The sequence below is a fragment of the Arabidopsis thaliana genome (genome assembly GCF_000001735.4).
Source record: "Arabidopsis thaliana chromosome 1 sequence".
In the NCBI taxonomy this organism is placed as follows: domain Eukaryota; kingdom Viridiplantae; phylum Streptophyta; class Magnoliopsida; order Brassicales; family Brassicaceae; genus Arabidopsis; species Arabidopsis thaliana.
In genome coordinates, this window is record NC_003070.9 from 22,887,521 (window position 1) to 22,902,124 (window position 14,604).

A 14,604-nucleotide genomic window follows, 5' to 3' on the forward strand; every position below is an offset into this window, starting at 1 on the left:
AACTTTGTTGGATGTCTACTTTTCTTCTCTAAAGATGTCTTTTTATTAATTCGTGGAGTAGTCCACTTAACACTTTAGTCTTTATCAGGAAATCAAATTATTCATCTCTATTATTTATTTTGTATGTTTCTCATGCATACATGTAATATGTAATCCACACATTTGTTTGTTTTACTTTTATGGTTGGCGAATGATCGATAGAATTTACAGATCCAATCTTGGCCGGCCTTACGGCTTTGCACATGGCCAATCATTCTCTATTTATAGTCCTTGACAACCAATATTTATAGCTTATAAGATAACAAACTAATTCATGGTAATCCAATCATTAAAAATTTCATTATGTAAATTAAAAGATTAGTCGACTGGACTCTAGAGTTTAAATTTGAGAATATGCACTAGATAACTATGGATTGTAAAAGAACTAACAAAATAGTCATGGTTTCAGAGTACACTCTCTTTCTTCACTTTCAATTACCTTTTTACCCATTTTCGTATTTTATATATATTACATGCTATTTTTCAAAATCATATAAAACACTTAGAATTATCTCATCTTTCTTTTTTCCACCACCACAACCACCACATCTTCCACCATCACAACCACCCGATCTCTTTTTCGATAAATCTAGGCTGCCAAACGTTATTTATATTGATAGATCATCTCTCTTTCAATTTGCAGAAGATTTGTCATTTTTTTATTCGATTTTGATTCTTTCTTGGAATCTCCGTCGTTATGTTTTTTTTTTTAAATTGTATGTTATTTTTTTTTAGGGTGATTTGCATAAATAACCATTTTTGATAAACTATTTAAAAATATAGCACCTTCATAGATAAAATTAAGTAAATAACACTACCGAGGAGTGAAAAGTCAAGTAACTCCTGTAATGAAGAAGAGAGGGACGTGATCTATCACTCGTTTCGGTTTGGACACGCATGAAAAGAGAGAAGCATGGGCAATGTGGTGGTGTCGTGGTAGTGGTGGTGTCGTGGTAGTGGTGGTGTCGTGGTAGTGGTGGTGCCGATGATAACGGCAACAACAGCGGTAGTGATGGTGGTGTCGTGGTAGTGGTGGTGATGGTGGTGCCGATGATAACGGCAACAGCGGCGGTGGCGATTATGACAACAACAGCGGCGGTTACGATGGTGACATCAACAACAGTGGTGGCGATGGTGATGGCTCAAGCAGCGGTAGCGTTAGTGATGGTGGCGGCTTCAGCCTTATATGCTTCATCATCAATGATTTAGATGTTTTGAATTCTTATTTTTTAATTTTTGTATCATTCAAATTCTTAATTTTTTTCTCATGGATCTATGAATCCAAAATCTTCATATTTACTTTAGTGGGAAAGTGAAGATTTTTGGACATACTCCGGCAAATATGTTGTTAGTGGTGGTGAAACTATGAGGTGAATGTGAAATTGAGTTTTGATATGCATCTGGAGATAGAAATGGACATGTATGTGTATGCATTTGGAAAGAGAAAAGGGTAAAAAGATCTGATTTACAGTTTACACACACAATATCACTCGTCTTTTTTTTGTTTGGTTACTTACCTAATTTATAAATTTTTGTGCGTTATTTTTCCAAATTTCCCTTTCTTTTATACCACGCTACTTTTTCGAATTACACGTGATAACTAGAAATCTCTCTCTCAACATGCTACTTTTTCATATAACACATTATTTATTAAAATCACATGTAATTTTTTCTAAAAACATGATTTAAATGTTAAAACTTTCTCAAATCTACTATTTTATCTTCGTATAAGCTTGCTCCTAGTTCAACTTTTCAAATGAAACGATATTTGTTTATATAACATGCTATTTGTGTAAAATGTACGTTATAAAATGTCATCTTATTTATAAATATCGTGCTATTTTAACATGTTTCATGCGATTTGCTAAAAAACATCAAATATATTTACATAAACTTACTTTTGGTTCAATTTGCAAGGATAGTTTTGTATTTTCTTATGCCGTCATATAGTTATTTATCCATAGAAAAACTGACAATAGTTAGTTACTTGATTCTTTTTAATTTTACAGTTAGTTTCTAATATTACCCTTTAAATTTTTATTTGTTTATTATGGTTTGCTATTATAGATATTTTACATAGGATATATTAGTTTGAGTTTCGGTTAAAGATTTCCGATTATCATAGAGAGAACTGCAATAATTGTTAGACTTTAGAATTGATTTTTTTTTTTTTCTTTTTTTATTTCATCAAGTTTTACGAATACAAACTGTCCTTTAAGGAAAGCCAAACGGAAACCATTAAACTCGGAAAACTTAAAAAATAAACGCGTAGCATATCACTAATTTAAAATGAGACAACTTAAAAGCTGTAATCATTAAAGGAATCATTCATTCATTGAACTAAAATAGTGGGATTAGTAAGCGTTATTTGGCCATCCAAAATAGCTAACATTATAATTTAACAAAGGATTCGTGTTGCGTAAAGTACTTTCATTTTGTCATACGGTGTTTCTTTGTTCTCCCTTAAATTATTTAAGTTCATGAGAAAGAAAGATATACATTCAGTTATTTTGGCAGGTCACTCGTGATGGTATACTAATAACATGGGAACAAAATTCATATATAACCCCTTATTTTTGGTAGGTCACTACAAATTATTTTATAGAAGGTGGTGCCTTTTTATTAGTTGCACCCACTTTTGTACTTTAAAATTACGACAATTAATGAATAGAATAAAGCGATACAAGATGGAGAGACTAGGATATACCCCTACGCGTTTCTAATTTCTGCAAAATGTATGATAAAAAGGATAAAAATGTTATGTTTTCTTCTAAAATAATATATAGTTACTTGATATGAAAATTTAAGATGTGCATCAAAGAAAAATAAATCAAAAGTATCGTAAACATTTTCATTATCTATCTTATCAAGAATTCAAGATCAATTCAATTGTTTGGTATGTCTAAAAACAAAGCTACATTTTTATTTTTTAAAGCTATATATGTAGGGCTGGCTCAAAATAATAAAGGATCCATAGCTGGAAAAAAAATTAGTTCTCATTTCCTGTGTTTTGTTATGTAAATTTTTTTTTGGATCGTAATTGTACTAGATTTACTTAAAAAAAAAGAGAAATTTTGGGTGGACCCTATACCTCAGCTCTTCAAGCACATGTGTAGAGTCGAGCCTGTATATATAATTATCGGGCCTGTATATATAATTATATATCTCTTAAGAGTATATATATTTGACTATTGAGTCATATACACCTATCTTTGTTGAATTCAATCTAATATATTTACAATCTATAACAATTAAGAAATATAAATACAACTACGAACTATGAGGAGAACTTTATCATTCAAGAAAGAAAAAAAAAACTACGAGGAGGAAATGTAAATAAATATACAATAATAATGCTATAATTTCCCTTGAGGTGGTGGGACATTGAGTGATAACAACACACTGACCGTTTCATCTCACAAAAAGACAAGTATACACTGACACCAAAAAAATCACATTAAAAAGTAGACTCTTTTATATACCAAAAAAATCACATTAAATCCCTGCAAATAAAAATAAAAATATCGACATTTGTTTTTTCTTTACTTGAGAGTTGAGATGTTCCAATTAGATCATGTGTGAATTAATTTCTCGGTTCATTTCGTTTTTCTCGAAAACACAAAAAAGATATTTGGAAAGGTTCATTTTTCTTTAGCTTTTGTAGTAAATTTTCATGGAACTATGTGGAATATAATTCATAGTAACTGAAGTACATACAGTAGTTGTTAAAAATTATGTGTTGTCAGCAAAAAAAAAATCATAACTAGTTTATGAAATTTTCAATTTCTTTGCGTCACATTTTTTTTTTTTTTGTTAAACGTCACATTTTTTTGTGATAACTTTTATATTGTTGGAAAGAAAATTCGGTTAGTTAAGTCATATTGCATTGTTATGATTATCTTGTAATTTGCTATTGTATGTAATTCTTTCAATGTTTAAATATAAACGATACATGGATAATTTAAATAATAATGTATTTTTTCTTTTTGTCGAGTTTCAAGTAATATTATTGCGCAAATGTAAATAGATGATTGTTCTTTTGTTTGTGTAAGTGAGTAAGATTTGTAGTTAAAAACTTAAAATGTTGTGTTAATGTTGTTGTGTGGCTTGCTATTTAAATTCGGACTTAACGTAATGCATATACATATTCTAAGAAAAATAAAAATAAAACAAAATGTGTAAGTTTGTAACTGCTAAATTTACTAAAATCTGTCTGATACTCCTGTCTCTCATTCTCAGCCGTTCAGTGTGAGCCATCTTTTGTACAGAGTACGTCGCAGACTTTTACAAGTGGACTATTCTTGCTTTTGTTATTCAATATTTCAATTAATACAAACGCAAAAAGGCTGATTCAATTTTAATTAACTACTAGTTCTTAACCATTAACCTGATTCATTACTGAGTGACAATAATGTAAACGTATGTTAGTAATATTGTAATCTCGTATAATCTGCCAATGCTAAAAGCATTCAACATATGATTTGTTTAGTTTGCTTTAATCGTAGATTCCTATATACAACTATTTCGTTCTCTTTCGATATAACCGTGAAATGAGTCATATTTGAATCGATCTCGTAATTTCCAAGAAAAAAACTCCTAAAATTTACATTATTTTTTGTAGATTCTAAATTTATATACGTAATCACATATTAGAAATAACGGAAATGTTTTTTTTTTTTTTTTGACAAATTCTCGTTAACTCATCGGCGATTTTATTGGGGTGTGAAAGGTCCTTCACCTTCATATCAAAGTGACATAGTCACATAGATTCCTCTTTTGATTTGACCCAAATATAAAACAGATGGTCGAAATTAAAAATTCGTTTCATTCATTAGATGACCGAATATTAAGAACATTTATTGAACAACATATTCCTCCCACGCAAAGTTTATAAGAAAATAAGAAGTGAATTATAGATATAATATGTGCAACTTCACATTTTCATTAGTTTTAACACTTGATTTTCATTATGTGTAACATTGTGAATGCTACATGATTTTCTATAAAAAAAAATTAAAAAAATACTTCTTCTGTTATCCAAAAATGAAAAGAAAAATGACCAACTTTTTTTCTTCTAAAGAGTCGATTAATATTATCAATTTAATTTTAGATAAGAAGACTATATTTAATTTACCCCTAATTTATATTAATCTCCAATTTCCAAACATATGAGAATTTCCAATTAATCTTATTTTGTAAAGATATATTTAATTTTTATGAATTCGTGTTAAAATAATTTAAAAACGATACTTACGTAGAGTATAATCAAGTTGGAATAAATCCTTACTATCAGGATTTTTTGTTATTATTTTATTCCATTTTTTAGTTACTGGATGTGACTATAAGATCATCCAAGAATACAAATGTTTTTTTGGGAAAAAGACAAAATTTGGGTTCTAACTCTCCATAATAAATGTAAGTATCCTTTTGTAAGAAATGGATAATATAGGTGTCAAATTTGAATAATTTTATTTTCTTCATTTGTACTCTTGTCTTCACAGATGCTATATATACTCCTCCATTTCTCTCGGTGTGAACCTTATAGCAAAATCTCTAATAATTGATTATATGAATTAATGGTTAAATTTTATAGTAATTAAACTTGAATTAATCAGTGATTAATTTAGAGATTAAAGAAGAGGGTGAAGTTGTTGTTGCATGGCAAAAGGTCGAAAGCCGACGACAATGAACCGGAGCGATCGATACCTTGGAAGCTACACTTACGGTGACAGTCACGGAAACTCCGTTACCGACGAATTAGAGCTCGGTGAGGAAGACATCTGGTCACCGGCCGTCATTCACGACGACACCACCGAGAATGAGGAATCCTACGGCACGTGGAACTTACGCGCTACCTTGGGAAAAAACGGGCGCGTGGGAGGATTGTCGCTGGCTTTCGAGGGCTCTTTGGTTGCTCCGCCGTCGTCTTCGCCGATGATAGTGCAGAAGATTCACGGCGGAGGAGGTGAGGGAGAGGAAGACCGGAGAAAATTGGCGTCTTCGGCGCCGGTAAACGTACCGGACTGGAGTAAGATATACCGAGTTGACTCGGTTGAGTCAATACACGAGTTAGACGACGAGGATGACGAGGATGAGGAATCCGGGATGATGCCGCCGCATGAGTACCTTGCTAAGAGTCAAGCACGGCGGAGTAGAAAGATCGGAGGTGGTGGTGCGTCGGTGTTTGACGGCGTCGGAAGGACTCTCAAAGGCAGAGAACTAAGGCGCGTTCGTGACGCGATTTGGAGCCAAACAGGGTTCTACGGCTAAGTATAATTAACAAAACTAAAAAAAAAAACATTTTAGATTTCAATTAAAATTACTTGTTTTTGCCAGTATAGAAGTAATTTTTGTGATTATGCAAATTTTTAATTTTGAGTTTTATTATGAACGAGACCAAAATTTCAAGTTCCTCGTATATGTTGTTGTTCTGTCTATATGTATATTATAACTCGAAAATAATTTTGTCTTATGTTAATTAGTTTAATTAGCTGTAGTTATAAATTATCAGTGCAACGTAAGTTTTGAGATTTTTAAAAAATGCTAGATAATGTTCTTATTTAATTAATACAACATCATTTTCAGTTTAGACTCAAGAAATACAACATCATTTCATTTTCATTTAATTTATCTTTCTAACTAATAATATTACAATGTTAGAGTTGAGTTTATCAAATCTCTTATATTGAAAATGTAAGATGCTACTTTTTATAAAACAAAAAAAAAAATAGTAGAAAGCGACATATATAAGTAGTTTTATTCCCAAATGTAATTTCTATGATTGATATAGATTTATAAAGATCAGGTGCTGTCATCAAATATTTTAAATATTTAGAAGTTAGAACGGTTCATACTTTATTGGTCAGATTTACTTCAAAATGAATTTAAAGTATAATATATAAATGTTAAATTATTAATGTTCTTTTAAGTTTAACTAATTTAGGTTATTGATATCATGTGAAAGGGAAGTTGTATAATAACAAGAACAGATTTGTCCTGGAAACATAATTTATGTAAACAGTCCAAAGAATCCACTTCAAAGTGGGCACTCACGAGCAAGAAGAGGACACTTTTTAGAAGTTTTATTTGTCTTTTTATCAGCAAAAACCATGATGGTGAATCAATGGCGTAGCTACTATTTACAAAGTTTCTTTAATTTTTTTTTTTTTAATAGAAAATCACTGATTAACTAAATATTATATTTTGTTGTTAATAGACAGATCATAAGCAAAGTCGCGGTAAAAGATAACAATACAACAAAACTAAAAATGAAAATACCGTTTCTGATATTGGAAACGCTAATTTCTTATCGTTTTTCGATTAGTATTATTAAAGCAATAAACCCTTTATATACTACAAGAATATAAGTTACTAATTGGAAGATTAACCAATTAACTAAGGATTGAGTCATGGGTAGAACATAGTTTTGCTTTGTAAAATGATCATCATGCATGCAGACTATAATTGATTTTGTTTAATAATGCCCACATAATGCAAACAATATATCACTCCGTCACTCTTCCCATTCATAGCCTTTAAGTCAAATATCACCAAAAACCAAAAATGTATTATGCTAGTAGAACACTAAAATATGTAAGAAAATTCATGATCAATATTGATGGAATAAAAAGATCTATAAATTACAGAATTGGACAATTGCTTCCTTCATTTGTGTATATTTGACTAATTTTCCTTGATTGAATATCTTTAAACATTGTAGTGAGATGCATATATAAATTAATAGCAATATATGGTTTGATTATGACAAGACAACTGACATATTAGGAGTATTCCAATCATCCCTATAATAGAAAAATGACCTAAAGCTCAATAGCCTCTAAGTTTAAATGAATCTTTTATGTTCCAAAAAGAATATTTTAAAAAAAAACTCATGAATTTTTGTTAGGTAATAGGAGAAGAAGAAAATTATTTTGTCCAAAAATTTGTAATTCAGTAACATACACAAATCGACCCAACATCACTTTTGACTAAATGACTAAATGTGCTACATATGCAGTGTAAAGTGGATATTTATGCTTATACATATTACGTGTATAAGTGTAGGTCGATGCTCCAAAACCATATGATACGGTTACTTACTCCTACAACGTAGTTTTGTTTATCATAAGTTTCAAGTGATTTCTAAATCACTATATATAGTTGATTATATGGTCTCTCCTTGGAGCGTATTTCGATGTGTAATCTTTCTAGATTCAAGACTTACCGATCATAATATATGCAAAATGCATAGTTAGTTTCTTTAATGTATATTGGAACTATATTAAAAATTCATTTCTTCTTTTCTAAACAATATTTTTAAAAATCGAAATGAACTACGCTTATCAAATATTATATATCAATATCTAATACTGTATAAATGTGGAAGGAAATGGAGTAATGGGTATAATAGTGATCAAAGAGAGTGACATAAGTTTGGAGAGTGTTGTGTCAAAGCATATAATACAGGCAAATTTGTCAAAAATGTTTTGGGGTCTCTTTGGTCCCTTACTGCATTTGCCATTTTTAAAAAAAGTCCCTTTGAAAATGAGTTTAGAGAGTTCTCTTCATACACTCTCATGTCTCTTCCCAACTTCTATTCACCGTTCATTTCTATATTTTCTAATAATAATCTAGAATCTTTTTTTTTTTTTTTTTTTGCCGACAGGTTTCTATTAAAAAATACATTGTTTAAAAAAGAAAAATGATTAGAGATCAATAACATCCCACATATGACAGAAAAACACCGTTTAAAAAATTAGATGAACCTTTTTTCTTGACAAGTGTTAGGAAGGTACCATATTTCTAGCAGCAGCCATAAAGTTATAATTTCAATTTTCAACATCCATCTGATAATTTAGTTTTATATTTTTAAATTTCAACTTTAGCCAGAAAATAGAGATTTCTACAGGTGAAAATACTTGAATTAAGAAAGAACAAAACGCTCTAGAGGTACTTTTGTAGCAATAATGGAATAACATTAGGTCCATCAATTCACTATTACATTGTATACTTGCATAGTTAAGAAATGATATAGTACATTTTTATAGTCAGATATTTTAGTGTTTGATATGATTCTTCATAATAACAATTTACACGTTCATTGACTTGATGCTTTATAGTTATCGATTCTCGAAGAACTATAGTTACTTTTTAATTTTCAATGGCTTAAAAAATCAGAGAATATATATTTGTTTATCTACTTAATCTGCATCTTGTAGGAAAAATTTATTCTAAACATATACTATACATCCGACTTAAACAATAATGAAACATTATTCTCTAGAATATCTTTACGAAGAGCCAATGGTGGTCATAATCTAATATTTGTCACCTAAAGTTTCAACAGAGCTTACGCTACATATTCTATTTCATTTTTTTCAATATTATTTGTAGAAAACTTTTTAATATTTTTTTTCAACAAAGTTAATTTATTAAATGTTGCAGGTTTGGTTGCCATGACAAGGCAAATATCAAAGATATTGGTGTTAAGATGCGAAGAACAGAAATGAGTTTGTGCAAGAATGGATTTTACGAGTTCGGGATTTGTACCTATGTCTCGCCGGAATTATATCTAGGAAACTCAAGATCAATTGCTCTATACTTGAGCTTTTCTTCCGGTTTCAGTGGCTAAGAAAACAGAAGTAGATAACAAAGTTGTTTATAACAACGACTCAAAAAACACTTGCACCAACTAGGACAAATAAGACAATCAAATTGGAATCCTCAAACATCATCCAAGAGTTCACTAAATCAAAATCCAAGTCCAACTTTAAGACTGAATGATCATAGTAGAAGCACCTACAAGTGCTAGGTCAGCAACATAGACAATTTGACATGTGCTAGTTAGCCACGGGCAATGCGAGTAAATCTTCTTCTCGAGTGTAACCGCGGAGAACGAATTTCTTGAGGATTGCAGAGTTTTTTGCAAAGTACAATGCAAGTTTCAATTCATACGATGGTGTATGCTTTTTATCTCTACAAACTCGAGCAATGACAGCAAACACTGAGGTGCGAACGAGAGGAATCCATTCAGCCTCATACTGCTACCAAGTACAGTCTGTAAAATACACAACACAAAGATGATTGAAGTTCAGATACCGTTAAACACATTTCACAAGTTTTCTAACTAAACTGAAGAGTTTGTGCAAGTTTCCGACTTTCGCAAACTGGAAAATGTCGTTTTCATTCTCAGGTTCGTTCTCAGGAGAGCTACTAGCTGAAATTTTTTTCCGGAAGACACAATGTCTCTCCACCCATTGAAGTCGAGACACCAGCTCTGTTCTTCCAATCTAGGCACTTTGCTCTTAAGAACAAGCACTCCTTCCTTTTGACCAGAAGGAGACCTGAATGACACGAAATTATCGAGTTCTGTCTGAGTTGTAGCTGTTCCTCCAGGTTTTACTGCTGATGCAGAGATGGCATCCATGACGCAATGCGTCCTCTAAGGCCCCGTTATTCTGGTTTGACACAACAATGATCACAATTAGCAAAAGCCACAAAAAGCAAACCATCTTTTACTCTCTGTAACTGTAAGGAACGAGATAAATATCACCTAAAAACCGAAGACCAAGATTTTGACTTTAAGAATCTCACGTGAGATATGGGCTACAGGATAGTTTCCAGATTGACTTATTAGGCTCACTTGGTTCAGACTGACAAAATATTTTTGCTTCACCTCCAAGGTATAGATAGAAAGTTTGATTGCTACGGTTTCTCTTAACATAGCATTGAACAAGTGATCCTCCTGGACCAGGCTATAAGAAATATCAGAGCAAAGATTATTAGTCTGAAGAAGCACACAAGTCAGTTATAAAGTAAAACATAGAATGTGACCTGTTTCAAGGAGATTGGAAAAGTGAATTTGCTAGAAACCTCAGGAACGTTAACGATCTCTTTGAATATTTGTCGCCAGTTCTTACACACACCTACACAAGAAACAACATTCTTCCTAGAAGGCCAAGTGTCTTCGGATCGCTCTATCCTCATCAGAACATCTCTCAGAAGCTCAGGAGGCATATTAGCCCAACAGCTCAGTTCTTAAACCATTCCTTGAGACTTCCCCCATTTTTCCCACAATACCCAAATCTCACATCGAATCTCTTTCGAGACGACATAGCTCTACCACACTTCAAGCAATGCTGACTTTTCAAGAACCCTAACAAGGAAACAATAGTAACTATGAGATCTCAACTGATCCCTACAACTTATGAATATTGGAAATATGGAAATGTGTTCCTCTTCTCAAGGAACAAGACCGATTCTTCGGCCTTTTAATAGAAATATTTGGACCAAATTTCTCCTTCATATTCATCCTTTGGATTTGGTTCTATCTAGCATTTAAGGAGCTAATTAAAGACAGCCACTTGAAGTTTTATACAAACATATATTTCGTTAACCTAAGCTCAAAAAAAAATCATGACATTTTTTCTTCTGTAAATGTGTAGTTGTATATAGGATTAAATATAAATGAAGATGGAGATATTTTTTGTTACTTTTATCAATCAGCCATTTTTTTCTATCTATGAATTCACTACTTATAACATGCCTGCCACTTAAAGAGCCAATCACATTGATATAGTTTTGTATAAACTCTTTAGTTTCTTGGGTGTCCATGGAAAATTTCAAAGATACCACACGAAAATTTCAATTTTTAATATAGAGAAATATAAAACAAGAATAAAATGTTGCTAGTTGTTGAAATTTATATTTATTCTTGGTGTTATCTCATATTTGACTTGGAACATATTTCACTAACGTGCTTAGGTGTCCTTATGAAATCCAATAAATACATTAAACACACCAAATCTCTTAACTCTTCTAAGGCTATGTCCTAAGATTTCCTTGTTCAGTACAAAAAATGGGATGTCTCTGCATCAATCTGAAGAAGAAGGTCAAGAAACCAACACCAGACATCAGTGGAGAACAAAACACAGAGGTAAAGAGCAGAGAAATAACACCAAAAGAACAACCTCGTCAAAGACAACCAGCTCCAAGAGCCAAGTTCCAGATTGTGGTGCAACCTCATAAACTCCCACTTCCACTTCCTCAGCCTCAAGAAAAACAAAAGCTGATCAATCATCAAAAACAGAGCACCCTGCAACAACCAGAACCGATCTTAGGGAGACCATTTGAAGATATTAAGGAGAAGTATAGTCTTGGTCGCGAATTAGGTCGTGGCCAATTCGGTATAACGTATATATGTACAGAGATTTCATCAGGCAAGAACTTTGCTTGTAAATCCATCTTGAAGAGAAAGCTCATCAGAACTAAGGCAAGAACCTTATAAACACTCACATTTTAACATTACTTTGATTTGAGTTTTAGGTTTATATTGGTAATCCTATTCCTCATTAGACCATTAATCTTCAGAAATTTGATGACATTTACTGTGACAGGACAGAGAGGATGTAAGAAGGGAGATACAGATAATGCACTACTTATCAGGACAACCAAACATTGTGGAAATCAAAGGAGCTTATGAAGACAGACAAAGTGTTCATCTTGTAATGGAGCTTTGCGAAGGCGGTGAGCTTTTTGATAAGATCACTAAACGAGGACATTACTCAGAGAAAGCAGCCGCGGAGATCATTAGAAGTGTGGTTAAAGTTGTACAGATTTGTCATTTCATGGGTGTGATTCATCGCGACCTTAAACCCGAAAACTTCTTGTTGTCCAGTAAAGATGAAGCTTCCTCAATGCTCAAGGCTACTGATTTTGGTGTTTCAGTTTTCATCGAAGAAGGTATATAGCCAAAATAAGAAATATGCAAGGGATAAACTTTCTTTCTTGCAACCTAAGAAATGATTTCTACGCGCTGTTTCTTGCTACTGAAGAAACGATTATTCTGTTTCTGTTTTTGCTTCTTTCTTGAACTGCTATCTGATTTTGGATGTCATGGTTTTGAATGAACCTAAAAGTAAAACCCGAGCAACATTCCTCGAAAAATAAACTCGAATTCAGTGACTAAACCAATCTGTTTTTTTCAGGGAAAGTGTATGAAGACATTGTTGGAAGTGCATATTACGTTGCACCGGAGGTTCTGAAGAGAAACTACGGCAAAGCAATCGATATTTGGAGCGCCGGAGTTATTCTCTACATCCTTCTCTGCGGAAATCCTCCATTTTGGGCAGGTAAACTTCAACTGAACCACTAGGTTTGGTTCTGTAGTTTCTAAAGTTAAGTTGATCTTAATTTTTGGTTGTCGTGTGCAGAGACTGATAAGGGAATATTTGAGGAGATTTTGAGAGGAGAGATTGATTTTGAGTCGGAACCATGGCCGTCGATTTCGGAGAGTGCTAAGGATTTGGTGAGAAACATGTTAAAGTATGATCCCAAGAAACGGTTTACTGCGGCTCAAGTCCTAGGTAAACGTTACTAGTATACTTGGTTTGTTTGGTTTAATGTTTCGAACGAAGGAAATTGAACCGGTTTTGGTTTTTCTTTAGAACATCCTTGGATACGAGAAGGTGGAGAAGCTTCTGATAAACCAATCGATAGTGCTGTTTTGTCGCGGATGAAGCAACTCCGAGCTATGAATAAGCTTAAGAAGCTTGCATTTAAAGTAAGTATCTTTGATGTTTCGTTTTACTTGATGAAATTAGACCGGTTTTGATTCATTAATATGATTTGGTTTGGTTTAAGTTTATCGCGCAAAATCTCAAAGAAGAGGAACTAAAGGGTCTCAAGACAATGTTCGCAAACATGGATACCGATAAGAGCGGTACAATCACTTACGACGAATTGAAATCCGGACTGGAAAAACTCGGTTCGAGGTTAACCGAAACCGAAGTTAAGCAGCTCTTGGAAGATGTAAGGCGTTTTGTTCTCTTTACTAACTTAAACTAACCGGTTTTGATCAATTTGGTTAATGTTTTTTGGTTTAGGCTGATGTCGATGGGAACGGTACTATTGATTACATTGAGTTCATTTCAGCTACTATGAACCGGTTCAGAGTAGAAAGAGAGGATAATTTGTTCAAAGCTTTTCAACATTTCGATAAAGATAACAGCGGGTATGTGTCGGAAACCGATATGTACCAAACTGATGAACCAGAATTAAACCGGATTAATAACCAAATTACATGTGTTTGTAGGTTTATTTCGAGACAAGAATTAGAAACAGCTATGAAAGAGTATAATATGGGAGATGATATTATGATCAAAGAGATTATCTCAGAAGTTGATGCTGATAATGTAAGTCGAATATCTCAATTTATAAAATACCAAACACAATTTGTTTAGTTTAATGATAGTTTTAAAATGTTCTAATTCATATTTTTGTTTGTTTTTAAAAAAGGATGGAAGTATAAATTATCAAGAGTTTTGCAATATGATGAAGAGCTGCTCACAATCACACCAATCAAAATTGGTTCAACCGAATTAAGGACCATAATCTCCGATTTAATTCATTTTTAGTTCAGTACATAAAATTTCGAATGTAATTTGGATAAATAAACTGTCCATAATATTCCTCATACAATTTGTTTTTGGTCCATCATTGGTATTGTACTCTCCGTAAACCGATTTCGGTTTAAGAATTAACCGAATTATTTTTTTTGGCGAAAAA

The 14,604-nt window shown here is 32.4% G+C and overlaps 4 protein-coding genes across 5 annotated transcripts; 3 read left to right on the forward strand and 1 right to left on the reverse strand.

Moving 5' to 3' along the window:
- The first annotated feature begins 931 nt into the window (after nucleotides 1–931).
- On the forward strand, nucleotides 932–1,517 carry AT1G61920 (uncharacterized protein). The gene has a single exon (NM_104872.2). It carries the CDS (start codon nucleotides 1,078–1,080, stop codon nucleotides 1,246–1,248), a length of 171 nt encoding a protein of 56 aa, NP_176383.2. The 5' UTR covers nucleotides 932–1,077; the 3' UTR covers nucleotides 1,249–1,517.
- Nucleotides 1,518–5,580: 4,063 nt separating this feature from the next.
- Nucleotides 5,581–6,544, forward strand: AT1G61930 (senescence regulator (Protein of unknown function, DUF584)). Its single transcript, NM_104873.3, has one exon. It carries the CDS (start codon nucleotides 5,698–5,700, stop codon nucleotides 6,307–6,309), a length of 612 nt encoding a protein of 203 aa, NP_564788.1. The 5' UTR covers nucleotides 5,581–5,697; the 3' UTR covers nucleotides 6,310–6,544.
- A 3,334-nt stretch (nucleotides 6,545–9,878) lies between these two features.
- On the reverse strand, nucleotides 9,879–11,205 carry TLP4 (tubby like protein 4; the record flags this gene model as incomplete). 2 transcript variants are annotated; one of them, NM_104874.3, is made up of 5 exons in its annotated part: nucleotides 9,879–10,079; nucleotides 10,253–10,478; nucleotides 10,558–10,591; nucleotides 10,693–10,783; nucleotides 10,873–11,205. In NM_104874.3, 5 exons carry the CDS (start codon nucleotides 11,053–11,055, stop codon nucleotides 9,879–9,881), a joined length of 735 nt encoding a protein of 244 aa, NP_176385.2. The 2 variants fall into 2 exon arrangements, with proteins under 2 accessions (NP_176385.2, NP_001321047.1); NM_001334008.1 differs by lacking the exon at nucleotides 10,558–10,591 and having other exon boundaries at nucleotides 10,172–10,440; nucleotides 10,649–10,793; nucleotides 10,873–11,055.
- Nucleotides 11,206–11,868: 663 nt separating this feature from the next.
- CPK19 (calcium-dependent protein kinase 19) lies at nucleotides 11,869–14,598 on the forward strand. Its single transcript, NM_104875.3, has 9 exons — nucleotides 11,869–12,310; nucleotides 12,435–12,780; nucleotides 13,026–13,169; nucleotides 13,251–13,403; nucleotides 13,485–13,600; nucleotides 13,681–13,848; nucleotides 13,923–14,050; nucleotides 14,132–14,231; nucleotides 14,335–14,598. The coding sequence occupies exons 1-9, from the start codon at nucleotides 11,897–11,899 to the stop codon at nucleotides 14,419–14,421; spliced, it is 1,656 nt and encodes a 551-aa protein (NP_176386.2). The 5' UTR covers nucleotides 11,869–11,896; the 3' UTR covers nucleotides 14,422–14,598.
- Nucleotides 14,599–14,604: the final 6 nt, after the last annotated feature.

Coding starts and splice junctions, on each gene's coding strand:
- CPK19 (NM_104875.3), top strand. CDS start 11,897: ATGGGATGTCTCTGCATCAATCTGAAGAAGAAGGTCAAGAAACCAACA. Junction 14,051..14,131: donor TTCGATAAAGATAACAGCGG/GTATGTGTCGGA, acceptor ATGTGTTTGTAG/GTTTATTTCGAGACAAGAAT. Junction 14,232..14,334: donor CAGAAGTTGATGCTGATAAT/GTAAGTCGAATA, acceptor TTTTTAAAAAAG/GATGGAAGTATAAATTATCA.
- AT1G61920 (NM_104872.2), top strand. CDS start 1,078: ATGGTGGTGCCGATGATAACGGCAACAGCGGCGGTGGCGATTATGACA.
- AT1G61930 (NM_104873.3), top strand. CDS start 5,698: ATGGCAAAAGGTCGAAAGCCGACGACAATGAACCGGAGCGATCGATAC.